A 17,417-nucleotide genomic window follows, 5' to 3' on the forward strand; every position below is an offset into this window, starting at 1 on the left:
GGGACTTTAATTTCCCCAAGCAAATATTATAAAAGGCATAAACATCCTAAACATGACAGTATGTCTTGACTCATCAACTCTAAACTAGGATAGCATAAAACATAGCATAATGTCACTTAAAATATGACACATTTCCAGCTTTTCCATTTTAAGCAGAATCTCAATCTGCTGTGAGATTAAGGCAACCCTCTAGGATGCAGGTCAATTTTTTAATAATTATTGGTTTCAAAAAACTATCAAAGCACATTTAGTAATACTAATTTTAGGTGCAAAACCATACTTACTTCAGAGATGCAAAAGAGGGGACGGTACTTATCATTCCAGTCTCTGCCATCTCAATGGCATGTTTTATTTCAAGTTTTTTATATAAGGACACAATGCTTGACTTGGGTTGGTTTTCCCGAATCAAAAGCTTCCGAAGATATTTATCATCGAATTTCTTAAACCTGTGAATAAAGTAAGTCAAATTTTCAATTAGTGAATACTACACTGACAAAAAACAAGTGAAAAAACTCCAAGGTAAAAATTACTAACAGCAGTCAGCAAATCTGATCTTAATGTATATTTTTATATATGCATATCGATATATATGTGTATGTAAAGTACACATCCTATACTTACGATTATGTGTACATATAAATATCTACATAGACACATACACTTGCATATCAATAGTTTTGTATATGACCAGAACATACATACGTGTTATCTACTATTCACATAAGATTAAATATGTACGTGTGGATATATATATTTCTCCCTTTACCATTTTCTACTTCCTCTTTCAGCAACATGCTATCTGTGCACGCTACCTCCAATTCCTCTGCTGCGATTCTTGGCTAGTCACAAGTCAGGGCTTCGCCTCCAGCACTCCACTGAAGCTGCTCTTGTGGAAGTCATCAGTGAACCCACGGTGAAATCTGTGGCCAGGTGTCAGAATCATCCTTCTTGGCCTCGCCTGCTTAACACATGGTCTTCATCTGGCTACCAGTGCACCACACCCTGTCAGGTCCCTCCTATCTCCTTCTTGGCTTCTTTGCTTGGTTCCTTTCCTTCTTCCTGACCTCTGAATGTAGGCGTGTTCTAGGGTCCACCCCTGGTCCGCTTCCCTGAGCGTCTTGCCCAGTGTCATGCCTTTTCACCATCTCTAAATCCATGACTCCGTAATCCGTCTCTCCAGCTCTGACCTCCAACCCCAGACATGAATACTCCCGTGCTTACTCACCGTCTCTGGTGAAGTGTCTAACAGGCATCTCCTACCTGACCTGTTGAAACTGAACTGACTTCTCCCATAGTCCTCCCCACCTTGGATTATGGTGCCTCCACTAGGCTTAAAGCTCTGGTGTTATCTTTACTTCTTCTAGTATATTCCATAGTATGGGCTTAATTGTGCCCCACCCAAAATTCATCTATTGAATTCCTAACCCCTAGTTCATCCGAATGTGACTGTATTTGGAGACAGGGTCTTTATAAACATGATTAAGTTAAGATGAAGTCACTAGGGTGGGCTCTAATCCAACATGGGGTCCTTATAAGAAGAGGCCACTTGGACATAGTCACATGCAGAGGAAAGACAATGTGGTGAGTGAGGGAGAACACCTTCATCCTGGGGCAGCCCTGCCTCACAGCCCCCACAAGGAACTACCCTAGCTCAGACCTTGATCTGAGACTTCCGCCCCAGAACTGTGAGAAAACTCATTTCTGTTGTTGAAGCCACTCAACATGTAGAAGCCCCAGGGCTCAAAAATTCCACATCCACTCTATCAATGATTCCTGTCGGTCTGCCATCCAACCACTCAGGAAGTCCATCAACCGCTCACCACTTCTCCCAGCACCATGGTCTAAGTCCTCTCTCACTGGATGCTCACACTGAATCAGGTACCTAATGGGTGTGCCTGCCTCCGCTGGCGGCCTGCTGGTGGGTCCTGGGGCCTCTCAACACAGAAGACAGAGTGCTCCTGCTGGAAAGTCAGGCAGAATGTAAGACTGCTCTGCTTCTCACTTGAATAAAAGCACCTTGGCCCATGAGGCCTTCCAAAATCTGGGTCTGCACCTCTTAACAGTGTGCACCCTCTTCCTCGGGTGCAGCTTCACTAGGGTCCTTTCTGCCTTAGATACTTCCCACCTGCGCTCTGGGCCCTGAAACTCACATTCCTCCTACTAGGGATGTGCGTCCCCAGATCCCTGCAGAACTCATGCAAACACCCCCTTCAGCCTCTCCGCAGTGGTGATTTTCTCTGAAGAGCCTTCCTATCCATCTTGTTAGAACTGATCACCCTCTCTCCACCCTCTACATTCTCTATTTCACATTCCAGGTGCATTTTTCCACATAGCCCTGACCACTTTCTAATGTGATATGTAATTTCTTTATCTTATTTTCTGTCTCTTGGCCCTGAAATGTAAGATCTACATACCCAGGGACTTCTGTCTTCTCCTGTATCGCCTGTGCTTGGAAGAGTGTCTGGCACATGTTGACGAGGTGGAATAGAATGGATCATTTGGTCCCAGTGCCTCCCTGTGTTCACATTCTCTGCCTCTTACCTGAGATGTCATTCTGCCATGGCTTGGTGACATGCCCTGCCTGCTTAGGGCCACTGGACTCAATGACATCATAGCATATGAGGAGGGAAGGAGAGGCTTCAGCTGAACTTGCACACTGAAGCCTGCATCCTGTGCTTCCACAGTCCTCCCAGGAGCATATGCACAGGGTGGCACGGACAAAGGTGCAATCACTCCAGTGAGGCAGAGCCAACACACCCCTGTCACATCTGACAAGGGCAGCCAGGATCAGCTGACCACCATCCAAACCACTGCAGCATGAGCAAGACCAGCCCAGATCAGCACAGCCCAAACCCAGACCAGCCGAGTGGCAGCCTTATGACTCAGGCATAGTAACAATAAGCGAAGGCTATTTTGAGTGGTTGTGTTTTGGCATGGTTTGTTAAGCAGCATTATTCTGCCAATATATAAGTAAAGTGGCATGCAATAAATATTTGTTGAGAAAGAAATAAGTGTGTACAGGGATCACCATAAACCCAAGGAGGTTTACAGGCACACCTGGGCCATGAAAGGAACCAATGTTAACCCACATTCTTGGCACTGGTCCTTTGTTCTAAATACTGGAGGGCTCTCAATAATGAAAGGGGAGCCATCCTGAATGAGCCCTGGTACAGAATGGCCACCACAAAAAGAGGGCGCCTACTGTTTCCTACTTTATTCTGAGTTTCATGTTCAGCCCATTGAGCCAGGATTCCCAACAGCAACACAGCATCTTAAACTCCTTTTATTATTATTATTGTTTTAGCTTTTCCCTAGAGATAAGCAAAAGGAAGGATAAACATTGAGGACAAAGGCATTTGATCTGTTCTGTACAGGGACTGCGTGTTTTCTCTCTTTCTTTAGTTCTGCTTCTTTCATTTCTCTGCCAAGTTATACACAGGTGCTTTCTTTCACCATCATTAGGTCCCTTTTGCTAAGCCTGAGGAATGTGTCCACTCTGTAACCCTTTCCTCCCATTCCCAAAGGACCAAATGCCCCATGCACTCTCTGCCACTAGAAATCCAAAGCATAAGGTCTCTGGAGGAAAAAGAAAGAAACCCAACAGGCCTAAAACAATCACTTATTTTTGGATGCCATTTTTAGTCAGATAAATAATGATGTGCTTAAGAGAGATGAGCTCTGAGCAGAGCTGTTTTAAAAATGGCCTGTTGGCCTGCCACTCTCCCAAACCTGCCGACGTCTTTGCTCTGCCTGCGATGCACAAGGATATTTGGCAATCCAGAAAATCATTTCAAATTTACCTGGAAATAATTGTGCAAGGAAATCTATGAATCTTTGCAAAATTATTAACTGAAGGACATTCACTGCTGAGGAGAGTGTTAGAGAAATTTTACCTTCCAGACATGAGCCAGTTGGCTTGGTCACAGTCCAAGTAGCCTGGCTGCCTGGGGATGTCTGCCTGGGACCCAGAGACAGTGTCTCTGCCCAAAATACAGGGCAGAGCGACTTCTGTGACATTCCTCTGCCTGAGTTTCAGACCAAACCTTCCTCATGACAGGGCCCCTCTTTCCAGTGCCCTCGGGGACACCAACCTGCATCTGATGCCTACTCAAGTCTATTTTTTCCCCTTCAGGGCGGCAGAAGCGGTAGGAAGGTAGAGCCCAAGCTTCACTTCTGACAGGAACCTAGCTGTTCTGGGTTACACCTCCCACTCACCTCCTCGAGAGATCATCGAAGGGGTTCTAGAGAAAGGGAAAAGAGTGGTTGGGTAGAAAGGGAGACGGTGGAAAAGAGGCAGGGCTACAACAACAATGGAGAAAGGAGAAAGGAACATCAGGTTCCCTGGTTTGGCACGAGCAAGGACTCGTCGACCTGGGAAGGTCCCCAGAGGAGAAGCAGGCTCGGGTAAGGAGACATGGGACAGACGTGGTGGGTTTTCCGGTTTACCTCCTGCCTCTGAAGAAGAGCTTCCCAGGAGAAATGGCCTTTTTCTGCACATGTTCACAATGTAGACTGTAGTTTGCTTTCTCTTATTATCTCCTGCTCCCATGTGATTCACCGGGCACTCTCCCCACCCATAAAATATCTTTTATTTATGAACTAAGGCAAATCCCAGGTGACCTTTCTACATTAGTAAACAGTACTGCAAACCTTGTAAAGGTTGTCCGGCAGCATAGTTCACTGCATTACTTAATGATCTCTGACTCTCTTCTCTCTCTCTCTCTCTCTCTCTCTCTCTCTCTCTCTCTCTCTCTCTCTCTCTCTCCACACACACACACACACACACCTGTTTACTGAGCTGCTGTTTTGTTGTCTCTTATTATGTTGCAAAATTTTAGAGGCCCAAGAGTTAGCATCCTGTCAGCACAGATGAGCAAAGTAAGTCTCAAAAATTCTCTGATGTTAAATAAAGTACCTGGGCAGGTTGGCTGACTTCAGGTAAATTCGTCGTGGGGAGAAGGTTTGTTAGCAAGTTTGGAAGGAAAAGGCAAGAGAGATCCTCCAAATGCCATCTTGAATATTGTTCTTCTGTCTTTAGGGTCCAAATTACATGGTGCTTCCTTTGAAAGTCTTTACCTCGCCAGCAATATGCTTACCAATGCTCCACAGAACACTCTATGATAAAAGGTCCCAACTTTGAGCATCTGTCAGTTCTGTGCTGTGAGCGGCCATCTTGGTGGCATCCTATGTGCAGAGGGGAAGCCAGGCACCTGGTGAGTTCCCGCTAGCTGGTGCGGGCTGGCTCCTGGACCCCACTGTCCCCAGCTCTGCTGTCACATCTCATCTGTACTTGATCCTGCAGCTCTGCTTTTCAAGCATCCATCTGATTCTGCCAGGCTGGTCTACCTTCACTACAACTCTAAGAACCATGAAAAGCAGAACTAAAGCACATACATCTGCCACAGAACCATTCACAAAAAAGCCAACTCTGTGTGCGCATGCACGTGTGCGACACAAAAACACATGCAATCTTTCATCTTACTGAAGCCTGTGAAATAGTTTAGATGTTTGTGACTTCTACTAGCTTATTACTTACATCCCCAGCTTAATATCTGCATTCCACAAGTTCTCTCGCTGTGACTGAATGGCAATAACTGAAAGTAACTGAATCCTTCTCTTTTCTTGAGCTTGAACCCAGGGGCCCCTTACCAATGAACGGTATCACCAGACCACTTCATTTTTTATTTTGCAACAAGGTGTCGCTGAATTACTAAGGCTGGCTTCGAACTTGTGATCCTCCTGCCTCAGCCTCCCCAGTCACTAGCATAATAGGTGTGTATCACACCTGGAAGAAACCTCGATTTTTAACCAAGTATACTGCATTCCTCTTAGCCTCCTTTGCACAAGAATGGCCATACAGCTGGGTCACAGCCACATGATAAAAATGGAGAAACCTTGTGACAGCTTCTGATAGCTGTGGAGGAGGCAGGCAGCAAGATGTCTTCTTTCTTTCTTCATGCAGCCTACAATGGCTGATACCAAAGTGCCAATTCTTGTCCAAGAAGCAAGCTTGGAAATGGAGGCCACTTTTAGTGTCTCAGCTAGAGAGGGTCCTGGGTTCCTGAGGACACTATAAAGTGGGATTCTTCTATTGACAGCCTACCTCTGGCAGTTGACATGAGAAATAAGCTTCTACTTTTGCTTTAGCTCCTGTTATTCTGTGTCTCTGTTATAGTTAAACTTCATCTTAAAGGACATACCATGCGCACCATAAGAAATATCTGCAACCCTGAAAATTGACACAAGTCAAAATGTTCAGCTTCCAGAGTGACCCGAGCCACTTCATCACGCAATGACTTACGACCTTACTTGTCTCTCCAAAAGTTGTGACCCCAATGTCCACAAACGTCTTCAATTCCAGTCTTCACATGGTCAAAAAACTAAAACAGAAAAAGTAGGCTAATCGATTAGTCGTGACCTGAAATCAGCAATTTTGAATTTATAGTCATGACTCAACTCCAATGACCCTAATCGTTCTTGTTTCTTACTGTTCGTTTCTTTTCCTGAAAGCAATAAAAACAGTTTGCCTGCAAACCAGCAGAGATGTTTGTTATATCAATATTAATGAATGCTTCAATTATTTTGACTGTTGTAAGAGTTTGTTCTGAAGTTTGAAAAATAGGAAAAATGGTAATAATTGTCAAAGTAATTGTAAAAATTGTGTAGAAATATTTTCAGTTTGGAAGAAGTAAAGAGGGGGTTTCTTGTACCCTCTGTTGATACAAGAGTTTAGCAAGCAGCTTGGAGATGCTCTCATGGGATTATGATTATTGTGACATCCCCACGCAGACATGCCCCATGCCTGGCTCCACCCTCTGCCATTCCTTTCTACTGCAAATGGGCAATTGAGTGTCGAGATGTTTTAATGACTCAAATATTTCTTTCTTTGATCATGTAAGTTGTTACAGTCCATCAGCACTTACCCGGCAATGGATTTCTTCACTGACAGCTTGCTGCTTCTTATTGGATCTCTTTACATCAAGAAACTCCACCAGTGGCCGAATGGTAATTCCCTAAAATGAAAAAAAATTACATGACTCTTCTTATAAAATCAAAAATTTAAGAACTCCTGCTAAACATTGATGACCCATAACATAACATATTCTGCTGCCAAGATTCAAGAAAGGAAATGCAACATTTTGTTAATTTTCTCTTCCTTTTTGATTGCTGGCCTAATTTTGGAAGACCAGGTCCTAACACAAAACAACAGATTAAAATGGAAGAAACGACAGTAATTCTACGAAATGCTAGAGAATTATCCAGTTTGTTGGAATCACCTACTTCTTGTATGATCCACAGGAAAACAATCCTTTCATTTGCTTATTTATTAAGACAAGTTTAAGTAAGCTTCTACTGCATCCATGCCAGGGGCTTGGACATTTGGAACACATGATGGGACTTTGGACTCTAATACACAGATCTACCCAACAGCAACTAATGCAGGGAAAAGAGGAATGAGAGAGGGAACAGCAGCAGCTGGTCAAGGAACGCTTCATACGGAGAAGACCTCAAGAGGAATTTTTTTTTTTTTTTTTTTTTGTGGTACTGGGGATTGAACCCAGGGGCCCACTGAGCCACATCCCCAACCCCCTTTTTTTTTATTTTATTAGAGACAGGGTCTTGCCAAGTTGCTGAGACTGGCCTCGAACTTGTGATCCTCCTGCCTTAGCCTCCCAAGCCACTGGGATTACAGTCATGCGCCACTGCGCCCAGCTCGACAGGAATCTTAAAAAGTGTTGGAAGTATCTCCCAGCAGTGACCTCAGGACTGCCAAGGGCCAGCAGGGAGCGAGTCTGGCTTGTTCATGGGTGAACCTGGGAATTGGAGAGCATTATAAGCTCTCCAATAAACCGAAAAGAAAAACAGAAATTCCCTAACGTGTCCAAAGATGTTCACCATGATGGGACAGTGAGCATCTCATTTAACAATGAAACAGTAAAAGCATTTATTTCCGTTAGAGCTCCCCATCTGTCACTCACCGTGTTCTCCCTCCCCAGTCCATTCAACAAGAACAGGCAAAGAAGGGGCAGCTGCACAGCTGTCTGCTGCCAGAGGGTGGTCTACTTTTCTGCCCAGAAAATGAAGAGAATCAATTTCTTTCTTTAATGTTGTGTAGCTTTCATTGTAGAGGTCGTTCACCTCTTTGGTTAGATTGATTCCCAAGTTTTTTTTTTTTTTTTTTTTTTTTTGATGCTATTGTGAATGGAGTTGTTTTCCTCATTTCCCTTTCAGCTGTTTCATCGCTTGCATATAAAAATGCTGTAGATTTATGTGTGTTGATTTTATAGCCTGCTATTTTGCTGAATTCATTGATGAGGTCTAGAAGTTTTCTGGAGGAGTTTTTTGGATCCTCTAAATAGAGAATCATGTCATCAGCAAATAGTGACAGCTTGGGTTCTTCTTTTCCTATTTGTATCCCTTTAATTTCTTTAGTCTGCCTAATTGCTTTGGCTAGAGTTTTGAGGACAATGTTGAATAGAAGTGGTGAAAGAGGTCATCCCTGTCGTGTTCCCGTTTTTAAAGGGAATGGTTTCAGTTTTTCTCCATTAAGAATGATGTTGGCCATGGGCTTAGCATAAATAGCCTTTACAATGTTCAGGTATGTTCCTACTATCCCTATTTTTTCTAGTGTTTTGAGCATGAAGGGGTGTTGTATTTTGTCGAACGGTTTTTCTGCATCAATTGAAATAACCATATGATTCTTATCCTTAAGTCTATTGACATGATGAATTACATTTATTGATATGGATATTGCATTCCCAGGATGAACCCTTAGAATGGACCCACAATTTGACCCAGCTATCCCACTCCTTGCTTTATACCCAAAGAACTTAAAATCAGCATACTAGAGTGATACAGCCACATCAATGTTCATAGCTGCTCAATTCACAACAGATAGATTGTGGAGCCAACCTAGATGCCCTTCAGTTGACGAATGGATAAAGAATCTGTGGTATAAATACACAATGGAATATTACTCAGCCATAAAGAAGAATAAAATTATGACATTTGCTAGTAAATAAAGCTGGAAAATATTATGCTAAGTGAAATAGGCCAAGCCCCAAAAACCAAAGGCTGAATGTTTTCTCTGATAAGTGCATGATAATATATAATGAGGGGGAGTGGCAGGGGGAAGAGAAGAATGAAGGAACTTTGGATGGTGTAGAGGAAAAAGGGGCGAGAGGGGTGGGGGACAGAAAGATAGTAGGATGAAACAGACAGTATACCCTATGTGTATGTATGATTACAAGAATGATGTGAATCTACATCATATACAATCATAGAAATGAAAAGTTGTACACCATTTGTGTACAATGAATCAAAATGGGGTCTGAGAAAATTAAAAATTAAATAAAATTTAAAATGAAGTTAATTCTTTGTCATTTAAAAATAACAAGAGAGATTTAAAAAGTGATGAACATAAAATGAACTTGCACAATGCATTCCCTATACTAATTTAAAGATGTAACATATATGATAGCAATGAAAAAAAGTCTGTATAATCAGTACATATTAGTGTATAATGGTATGTTAAATGTACTAGTATGTTATATAGATAGTAAACACACACACACATTAGATGTGTGTGTATGAGTGCATGTGTGTGTATCTATTTGGATATGTATATATGCACACTATAACAAACACATAAACCTTATGAAGCAAACTATAACCCCTAAAGGATATTTAAAAGATTTGAGTGTAAAAAGAGACATAAACAGTTTCTAGATGGGATAACAATATTCTGATGAATATTCAGTTATCATGTTTATGCAATGTAATTCTAGTTATATATCCGCAAGGACTTTTAACAGAACTTGAGAGATTCATTTTAAATTAACCCAAAAGAATAAACATAATCAGAAAATTATAGAAAATAAAAGAATGAGGGGAAACTTGCACAGAATGAGTCACCAGCTGGTATACTTATAAGTGTGGGACAGGGCACGGAAGCAGGGCAGGTGAGAGGGGAGTGACGGAGGGCGTGAGGGGTGTCTGCTGAGGCTCTGCCTAGTGGACAGACTACAGCAAGGCATGCTGAGTTTGGGGGAGGGGGTGGAAGATATGTGAGGTCTAATCCGTAGCACTTGATTTCTGTCTTGAAGTATCCACATGTCCTTAAGTAAGAATGCATTTGACAATGTATACACACACACACACCTTTTTTTGGGGGTAGGAGGTATACCAGGAATCGAACCCTCAGAAGCTTAATCGCTGAGCCACATCCCCAGTCCTTTTTTTTAATTATTACTTTTTTTATTTAGAGACAGGGTCTCCCTAAGTTGCTCAGGGCCCGCTAAGTAGCTGAGGCTGGCTTTGAACTTGCGATCCTCCCGCCTCAGCCTGCAGGGATGCAGGGATTACAGGCGTGCACCACCACACCCAGTTCACACACACTTTTAAAAGGAGGTCATAGGTTTTGTTCCACCCTCCAGCTCTGGGCAGTTTTTCAGCTTAACTTTCATTGAACTTTCTGAAGTACAAAGTGACTTGGGCCAAGTTGGCAATTTTTGTTCTGTGTGTCTTCCAGTCTGCCACTTTGCAGTAACAGCAAGTAATGATAGTTTCCTTTCAACACATGTTCTGTCATTTATGTTAATCTATGTAAATGAAAATGGGTCTAAACATGTGGCTTTCAGAGATGGCTGAGTTTGCGGAATTGTCTATTCCAAAAATCCACTAGTGTGATAATAGTTCAAGGAAGAGTCAAGAGAATGCATACTTTTAAACTTGTCTAATATCTTCTACACTAACTGCTGCTTCACATTTCTCTGTGTCAGTGTTCAGTTAGTAAAGAACAAGTGAGTGTCCAGTGTTTGGAAATACAGAACATAAATATAGAGGGTGCATATATGAATATATAACAATAAATTCCACCATCATGTACAACTATAATGCACCAATGTGGTATATATACACAATGGAATATTATTCAGTCATAAAGAAGAATAAAATTATGGCATTTGCAGGTAAACGGATGGATTTGGAGAATATCATGCTAAGTGAAATAAGCCAATCCCCAAAAAAACAAAGGCCGAATGTTTTTTCTGATTAAGTGGATGATGATACATAATGGGGGGTGTGCACAGGGGAATACGAGAAGAATGGAGGAACTTTGGACTGTATAGGGGGAAATGACAGGGTCGGGGGGAGAAGGGAAGCTAGTGGCCTGGGACAGACCTCATTACCCTATGAACACGTGTGATTACACAAATGGTGTGAATCTACATTGGGTACCACCTTAGAAACGAAAAGTTGTACCCCCTTTGTGCACAATGATCAAAATGCAGTCTGTAAAAATGAAATTTTTTTAGAAAAAAGAAAGATGGAAGAAAAGAAAAGAAAGAGGGCACAGGGCCAGCCCCGGCCCTCACGCTGCTTCTTCCCCCTAGACAGATAATCTGGGAGTGAATGCACTAATAGAATAAGTCACAGCTCACCAACTCCAAGAAGCAAGTGTGGACGCCACCCAGACCTACTGGGTTTCTCAAAGAACCACATAGTCGATAGTAAACATAAAAACGTGTGCTCGCGCAGAGCTCCTTTTACTATCTGCGCCGTCTCCTTGAACAATCTGCAGGCATTATGGCATGTTCCTCTCTCTCCCCTCTTCCTCTCCTCCCTCCTTAAACCATCTGCTTCGGAGGCAGAGGACGTGGCATTTGCAGATGCCACATCTAGCTAAGCTGGCTGTTAAAGTCTAGGAGCCAGGATCTCTGGCTGAGAGGAAGAGAGAGAAAAACAACAACAACAACAAACACAGGGTATCTTTGACAAAGCCCTTATTTGGTCACCTTGGAACATTTCTGATTAAGTCAGAAATGGAGAGCAACTTGATAAGGCTTAGAAGAGTAAGTTGAATTTTCTCCTGTCCCTTTGACTTCGGCACAGACAACACATTACTTTCCAGGCAGGACTAACTGACACTCATTGGACAGTGGTGCAGAGGATACTAGGGAGGTGAGATTTGTTTTCCATCTTGCTCTGTCTCTGCTTTCCTCCTACTCTGCAATCCTCTGCTTATACTAACATGATGGAGAAAGAAAAAAAAAAAAAACTTTTCTGTTTAAAATGAGCATCCAATTGGTCTGTTCTTTTTGCAGGGGGGGCGCGGGGGTAAAGGAATTATTGTTTTGGAAATCAAACAAACAACAAAGGTTGAGGAGAAGCTACCTTCTACTTCCTTGCTGACTTAGCAGTCCATTCCCAGAAAAACTTGGAGAAGCTGCGTCCCTTTATTTTGAAGTGTCCCTGCCATTGCTAAGCTATCTCACATAAGACCTTGCTCACATTACAGACTAGATCACAAAGACTGGAAACCCGGTTGCACAACAGCATTGTTTGAGAATGGCATATGTGGAATGAGGACCACGAGAGGGCTGGAGCAGGTGTCCCTGGCCCCTGGCTCACCACCCTATGCAGGGGTGACCTGCAGGACGTCTGTCTTCCCCTAAACCACCTCTCTTTACTGTAGACTGTACACAAACAGGGCTCACACCTTGGAAAAACTGAAATAAAGCCACCCTTTGGCCAGTGTGCTCCTTTGCCCACTACTCCTTTCTCTGCCAGACCCCCATGTTCACTGTCATCTGTCTCCAACATCTCTCTTGTTCCTAAACCTCATCAGAGGCGTTTCACCCTCCCCATCCAATCCCTACGGGCCCTTGTGGAGGGGCTGCTGTATCCCAAAGTCCACTCTCCATTCACTCTTTGCTTGAACTCATAGCTGCTTTGGCAGTTTCCTTCAGCTACTTCTGGGTCACTCCCTCCTAGAATTAGTTCTATTCCCTTTGTTCAATCTTCTCCTTGCACCTAACTCACCAAGGTTCCATAACATCTTTTTTTTTTTTTTTGGTGGTGGTGCTGGGGATTGAACCCAGGACCTTATGCTTGCGAGGCAAGTACTCTACCAACTGAGCTAGATCCCCAGCCCCCTCAGCATCATCTTGATTCACAGATATTGCAGGGTCTCAGGGTTTAGTCCCCAAAGCCTTCTTTTGTATACTCCCTCTACACCATTTGCCAAATGATTTCTTCCAGACTCAGTCTTCCAAAACTGCATGTAGACTGACAGGTCTCCAATGTGCATCTCCCACTCTGATAAGATAAATTCTAGACTTATGCATATGCTTGTCTATTCAATATCTCTTCTCAATGGTCCAGCAGGCAAATGAACAAGCCCAACAGGTACACATCCAAGATTCAACACTTGATTTCCAACCCTTCAAATTCAATAGCCCCCCAGTATTTCCTGTCAAATTAAATGTCACCTCCTTTCACTTGATTGCTCAGTCAAAAACACCAGGAAACTTCTTTAACTATTCCTCACCTCACATCCTAAATTATTCACCTATTTTTCTATTTCTAAAATGCCTACTAATTATTTTGCTTATCATATTATTGGAGTATAATTATTCTGAACTCTGTGGAATTCTACCAAGTAGTGTCCCTAAATATAGGGACAGTGTCATTATGAAATAATACATATGACATATGACCATTTATTTGAAGGTCCTCACAATGTTTATAAAATAGTGAGCATCACCCCTTCAGTTTGAGAAGCTAAATCAGCAAAAGTTTATTCAATTGTTGGGATACCACAGGCTCTGATTATTCCCCATTATTCTTGCAGGGGGCACTAAGAATCAGTACTTTTTACCTGGGCCATTTCCCATGGTTGAAGCAAGGAGCAAAACTGAGAGATAAAATAACATCGAGCCTAGATAGATTCCCTATACAGGATAGTGTCCACCTCCTGTATTGCAGCCTTACAGGAACAAACATTCATCATGAACCCTCTGTCACTTGCATGAGGTCAGAGGCTAGGGATGATTGACACAAGCCCACACAAGGACTCTGGCTTTCACCAGGAGTAATAAAGTCTTTTGTCTTTGACCCGGGAGACTTGTAACTTCTACCAGCATCTATAAAGCAGTAATAGGATAACTTGTTAGCCTGCATGCTTCATGTGCAATGATTTACAGTAAATTACATCACAGATCTGCAATGGTGGCCAAAAGAGACTGCCATCTCTAGAATACCAGTTGATCAACTTTTTTTTTTTTTTAGTATGTTCACTTGTAGAAAACCACTGATGTTTGGAATTCTAGTGATTGTCATGTGACTATAGTGATTAAGTAATAATTATTATATTTCATTTTTTCCTTCCAAATAAAACTATATCAAAAGAAGTTAACTTTTCTTTCTTCTAATACTATTTTACTTAATGTTGTATATTAAATCATGAGATTAAAATCTTGTGTTCAGTACTGTATTTGACATACAATTTCTATACATCTCCACTCTGCCTGAGAAGGAAATTCCATTAAAAAGCTTTCACAGCAAAGTAAACTGAGACCCACAGGGACTATGACCAATGCCAGATTTCAGATCAGATTGGCCTCATTCCAAAATCTATACTTTGTTTTCTGCACCATACCCTCCCTAATTTTGAATATGATTTTAATATGTGAAAAATGGTTTTTATTTTATAAATAACACTACCAATTTATTGAAAAGGAAATGAACTCAAATGTCTAAGGAATCAGAATTGTTTGCTCATGCAATATCCCATAAGCAAAACTATATCCTGATAACATGACAATGTATTATTCAAATTAGCAACATGTTCCAAGCAATGCTTAAATTCTCATGACAGATGATGATATAAAATGATAAGCCACATGTCACATGAAATTCTGTTTTTGAAGACAGTGGTAGCTCAACAATATTAAGTTCAGTGGAGTTTATCATCTAAGAAATACAATAAAAAAGAGGCAGAAAACATGTCTTAAAGGTTAATAATAGGTTCCTCAGCATAAAAACAGTCATTTGATGAAGAATACACAATTCTTACTTGAGAGGCAAAATTTAGTTATTTTTTCCATATCTGAAATCCAGTATTTCACTCTAGCTTCTTTCACTGGGTTCCTTAATTATGGATGTGTTCTAGGGGCTAAATGAGTATATTTGTGTGTGTGCACCTATGTCTGGGGGTGTTTACAGCATCATAGGAGCAGAGGAGGGAAGAGAATGAGACAGAGATGAAGGGATCACAGGCAAACAACACACACTTTGGCCTCCAGTCTGTGCGTACAAAATGGCGTCACAGAGCTCAGGAAAGGAAGGCTTCCAGTGTATGGGGAATGAAGCATTTCTCTTTTCCAGGGACATCCAAGTGAGTTTGGCTGAGCTATTCTTCAGCCTAATCAAAAGAAAGACACATGAGCACATATGTGAACTCCAAACACCGACCTGCAAATTACTCCACCACTGAAGAATCAGCTTGACCTGTTCACGATACCAAACATAGCCAAGACATCTCAATCATCCTTTCTCTCTTTTGATGAGGACCTTTACCCACCTTCGTCCTTCTCTTCCTCTCTACCCTCCTCCTCACCTCTCCGTACTTGGAGAAAGCCAGGATCCCACATCACTGGGAGCAGGTGGACCATCTCACATGAACTCCCCGGCTTCTTACCTCCCACAAGCCCTTGGCTTTCTGCATGGTACAAGAGTACAGATTACGTTTAGGGTCATCCTTGATTCTTCCAAGATGGGCAGGAGTTCATCTACTCTTCCCATCTCTCTCATTACTATAGAAGGTCAAACCATCAGCATTTCTTGCCTGGACTACAGTGCAAGCACCCCAGTTGGTCTCACTGCTTCTATTTTAGTCTCCTATAATTAATTCATTCTCCCATCAAACAGCCAATGGTATCTTTTTAAAATGTCATTCTCCTGCTTCAAATCTGTCTTATCACCCTTTAATTTAAACCACTCTGTCTACTTTACCCTCCAAAGCTCGGTAATGCATGCCTTCCTCTATCCTTCCATTCCACTCTCTCACTACTTGGTTCCTTATTTCCGTCCCATGAGTTTCCCATCTTAGAGCTTTGTGTCAGCTCTGCTTTCTGTCTGCAATGCCCTTGGCTCCGGTCCTAGCTGACTCCACATCTTTCATATCTCAGATTAATCATCACCTCCACAGAAAGGCCTTCACTAACCTGATCAATATGCCCCATACCTTATGTCCTCGAGAGCAGAAATTTGGCAAGTTTCCTTTGAGTAACAGCAACCAGTCCAGTGCATAGACCGATCCCACTTGAAGCATGGTCTGTTAATTGATGCTATCCAATAAGAAGCACTGGTCTGCAAACTGTTATTAGTTGGCAATGAGATCAACATAGACACATCACCTCTACTGGGTTAGTTTAAAAAAAAAGCAAGCTTATTTATTACATTAAAAACTTAAATATAGCTATACATGGCATACGTTCAAAGTGGGATACAGGAATTTAATATAGGCAGTCAGTATTTCACTTACATTTCTCTGTTAACACTCAAATCCAAATAACCAAAAGATTATAATAGTGATACCCTACATTAATCACTTATACACACATTCCATAAATAATATGACACATTTTACAATACTTTTTCCCTATGCAATGCTTTTTTCTGATTATAAACACATACTTTATGTCTGATAAACCTAACTAAAAACATCTGAGCTTCTATTTTTGACTGTCCTGTCTTGAATTCTATCTTTCTCTGAAGTCACATCTATTATGTTTTACAAATGCCTAAGGCCACAGTGCTTGGGGCAGGAGGATTAGATTCGCGCCACAGGTATTTGAGAAGGGTGTGTAGATGACTACGCCAACAGGGTCAGCTCCCCTCAAATGAGTTCCTGTCGCGCTAGACTGACGTGACTCTACTTTTGCATTCCACGCTCCCATTTGACAGTCTTGGTTCCGAGAGGACAGAGAGTCTGAAGCACTGAATACCTTGCTGGACTCACTGTGCAGATGAGCACAAAGGCAGCAAGTCTTGGGGCTCCTGCATGACCTTCCCCTCCCAGCATTTTGCCCTGGGATGCTGGGGGGTTTCAGACACTCAAAGCAAAATGGATTCCTTCACAATCCTGCCTCTGGCAAGTTGTGAGAGGGGCAAATTGGATGGCTTGTTACAAAGGTCCTATGAGCCCTGAAGATAAAAGACAAAGCCAAGGGGTGCGCCTGCCCTGGGTGCCCAGAAGGCTCCATGGTATTTTGTGAGTTTAGAGAGGAGAGTCAAACCAACCTGGGAGATTTCAACAAAAATTACTGCACATAACAATAGATGAAACTAAAGTCAGGTGCCAGAGAACATTTGGTCAATAACAGGTCAAATATGTCACAGCCATCCTGGGAAATTACCAAGGAGCTGAAACACTCCTGTTCCAGTGACAACATAGCAGTCGTGACATCATATAGCTCAACCATGACTCATGTGTTTGATGGGGCTGACAACAAACCTACCCTGCTGCCAATCACAGGTAACATGCCTAGCACGTGATCCTTGATAATACTGGCTGCCACTGGTTTACTTACTTACTCTACTACACCTTTAATCATTATTTTAGAATATAATCC

At 42.2% G+C, this 17,417-nt stretch overlaps 1 protein-coding gene across 3 annotated transcripts in view; it reads right to left on the minus strand.

Moving 5' to 3' along the window:
- SLC9A2 (solute carrier family 9 member A2) overlaps positions 1-17,417 on the minus strand; it is a 97,415-nt gene that overhangs the window by 17,823 nt on the left and 62,175 nt on the right. For all 3 annotated transcript variants that reach the window (XM_079110265.1, XM_079110264.1, XM_079110266.1), the window contains exons 6-8: positions 6,924-7,013; positions 6,310-6,380; positions 285-446 (exon numbers count right to left, since the gene is read on the minus strand). In XM_079110265.1, coding sequence (XP_078966391.1) covers positions 285-446; positions 6,310-6,380; positions 6,924-7,013 — 323 coding nt within the window. The remainder of the gene's footprint in view (positions 1-284; positions 447-6,309; positions 6,381-6,923; positions 7,014-17,417) is intronic.

The sequence above is a fragment of the Sciurus vulgaris genome (genome assembly GCF_902686455.1).
Source record: "Sciurus vulgaris genome assembly, chromosome: 14".
Taxonomy (NCBI): Eukaryota; Metazoa; Chordata; class Mammalia; order Rodentia; family Sciuridae; genus Sciurus; species Sciurus vulgaris.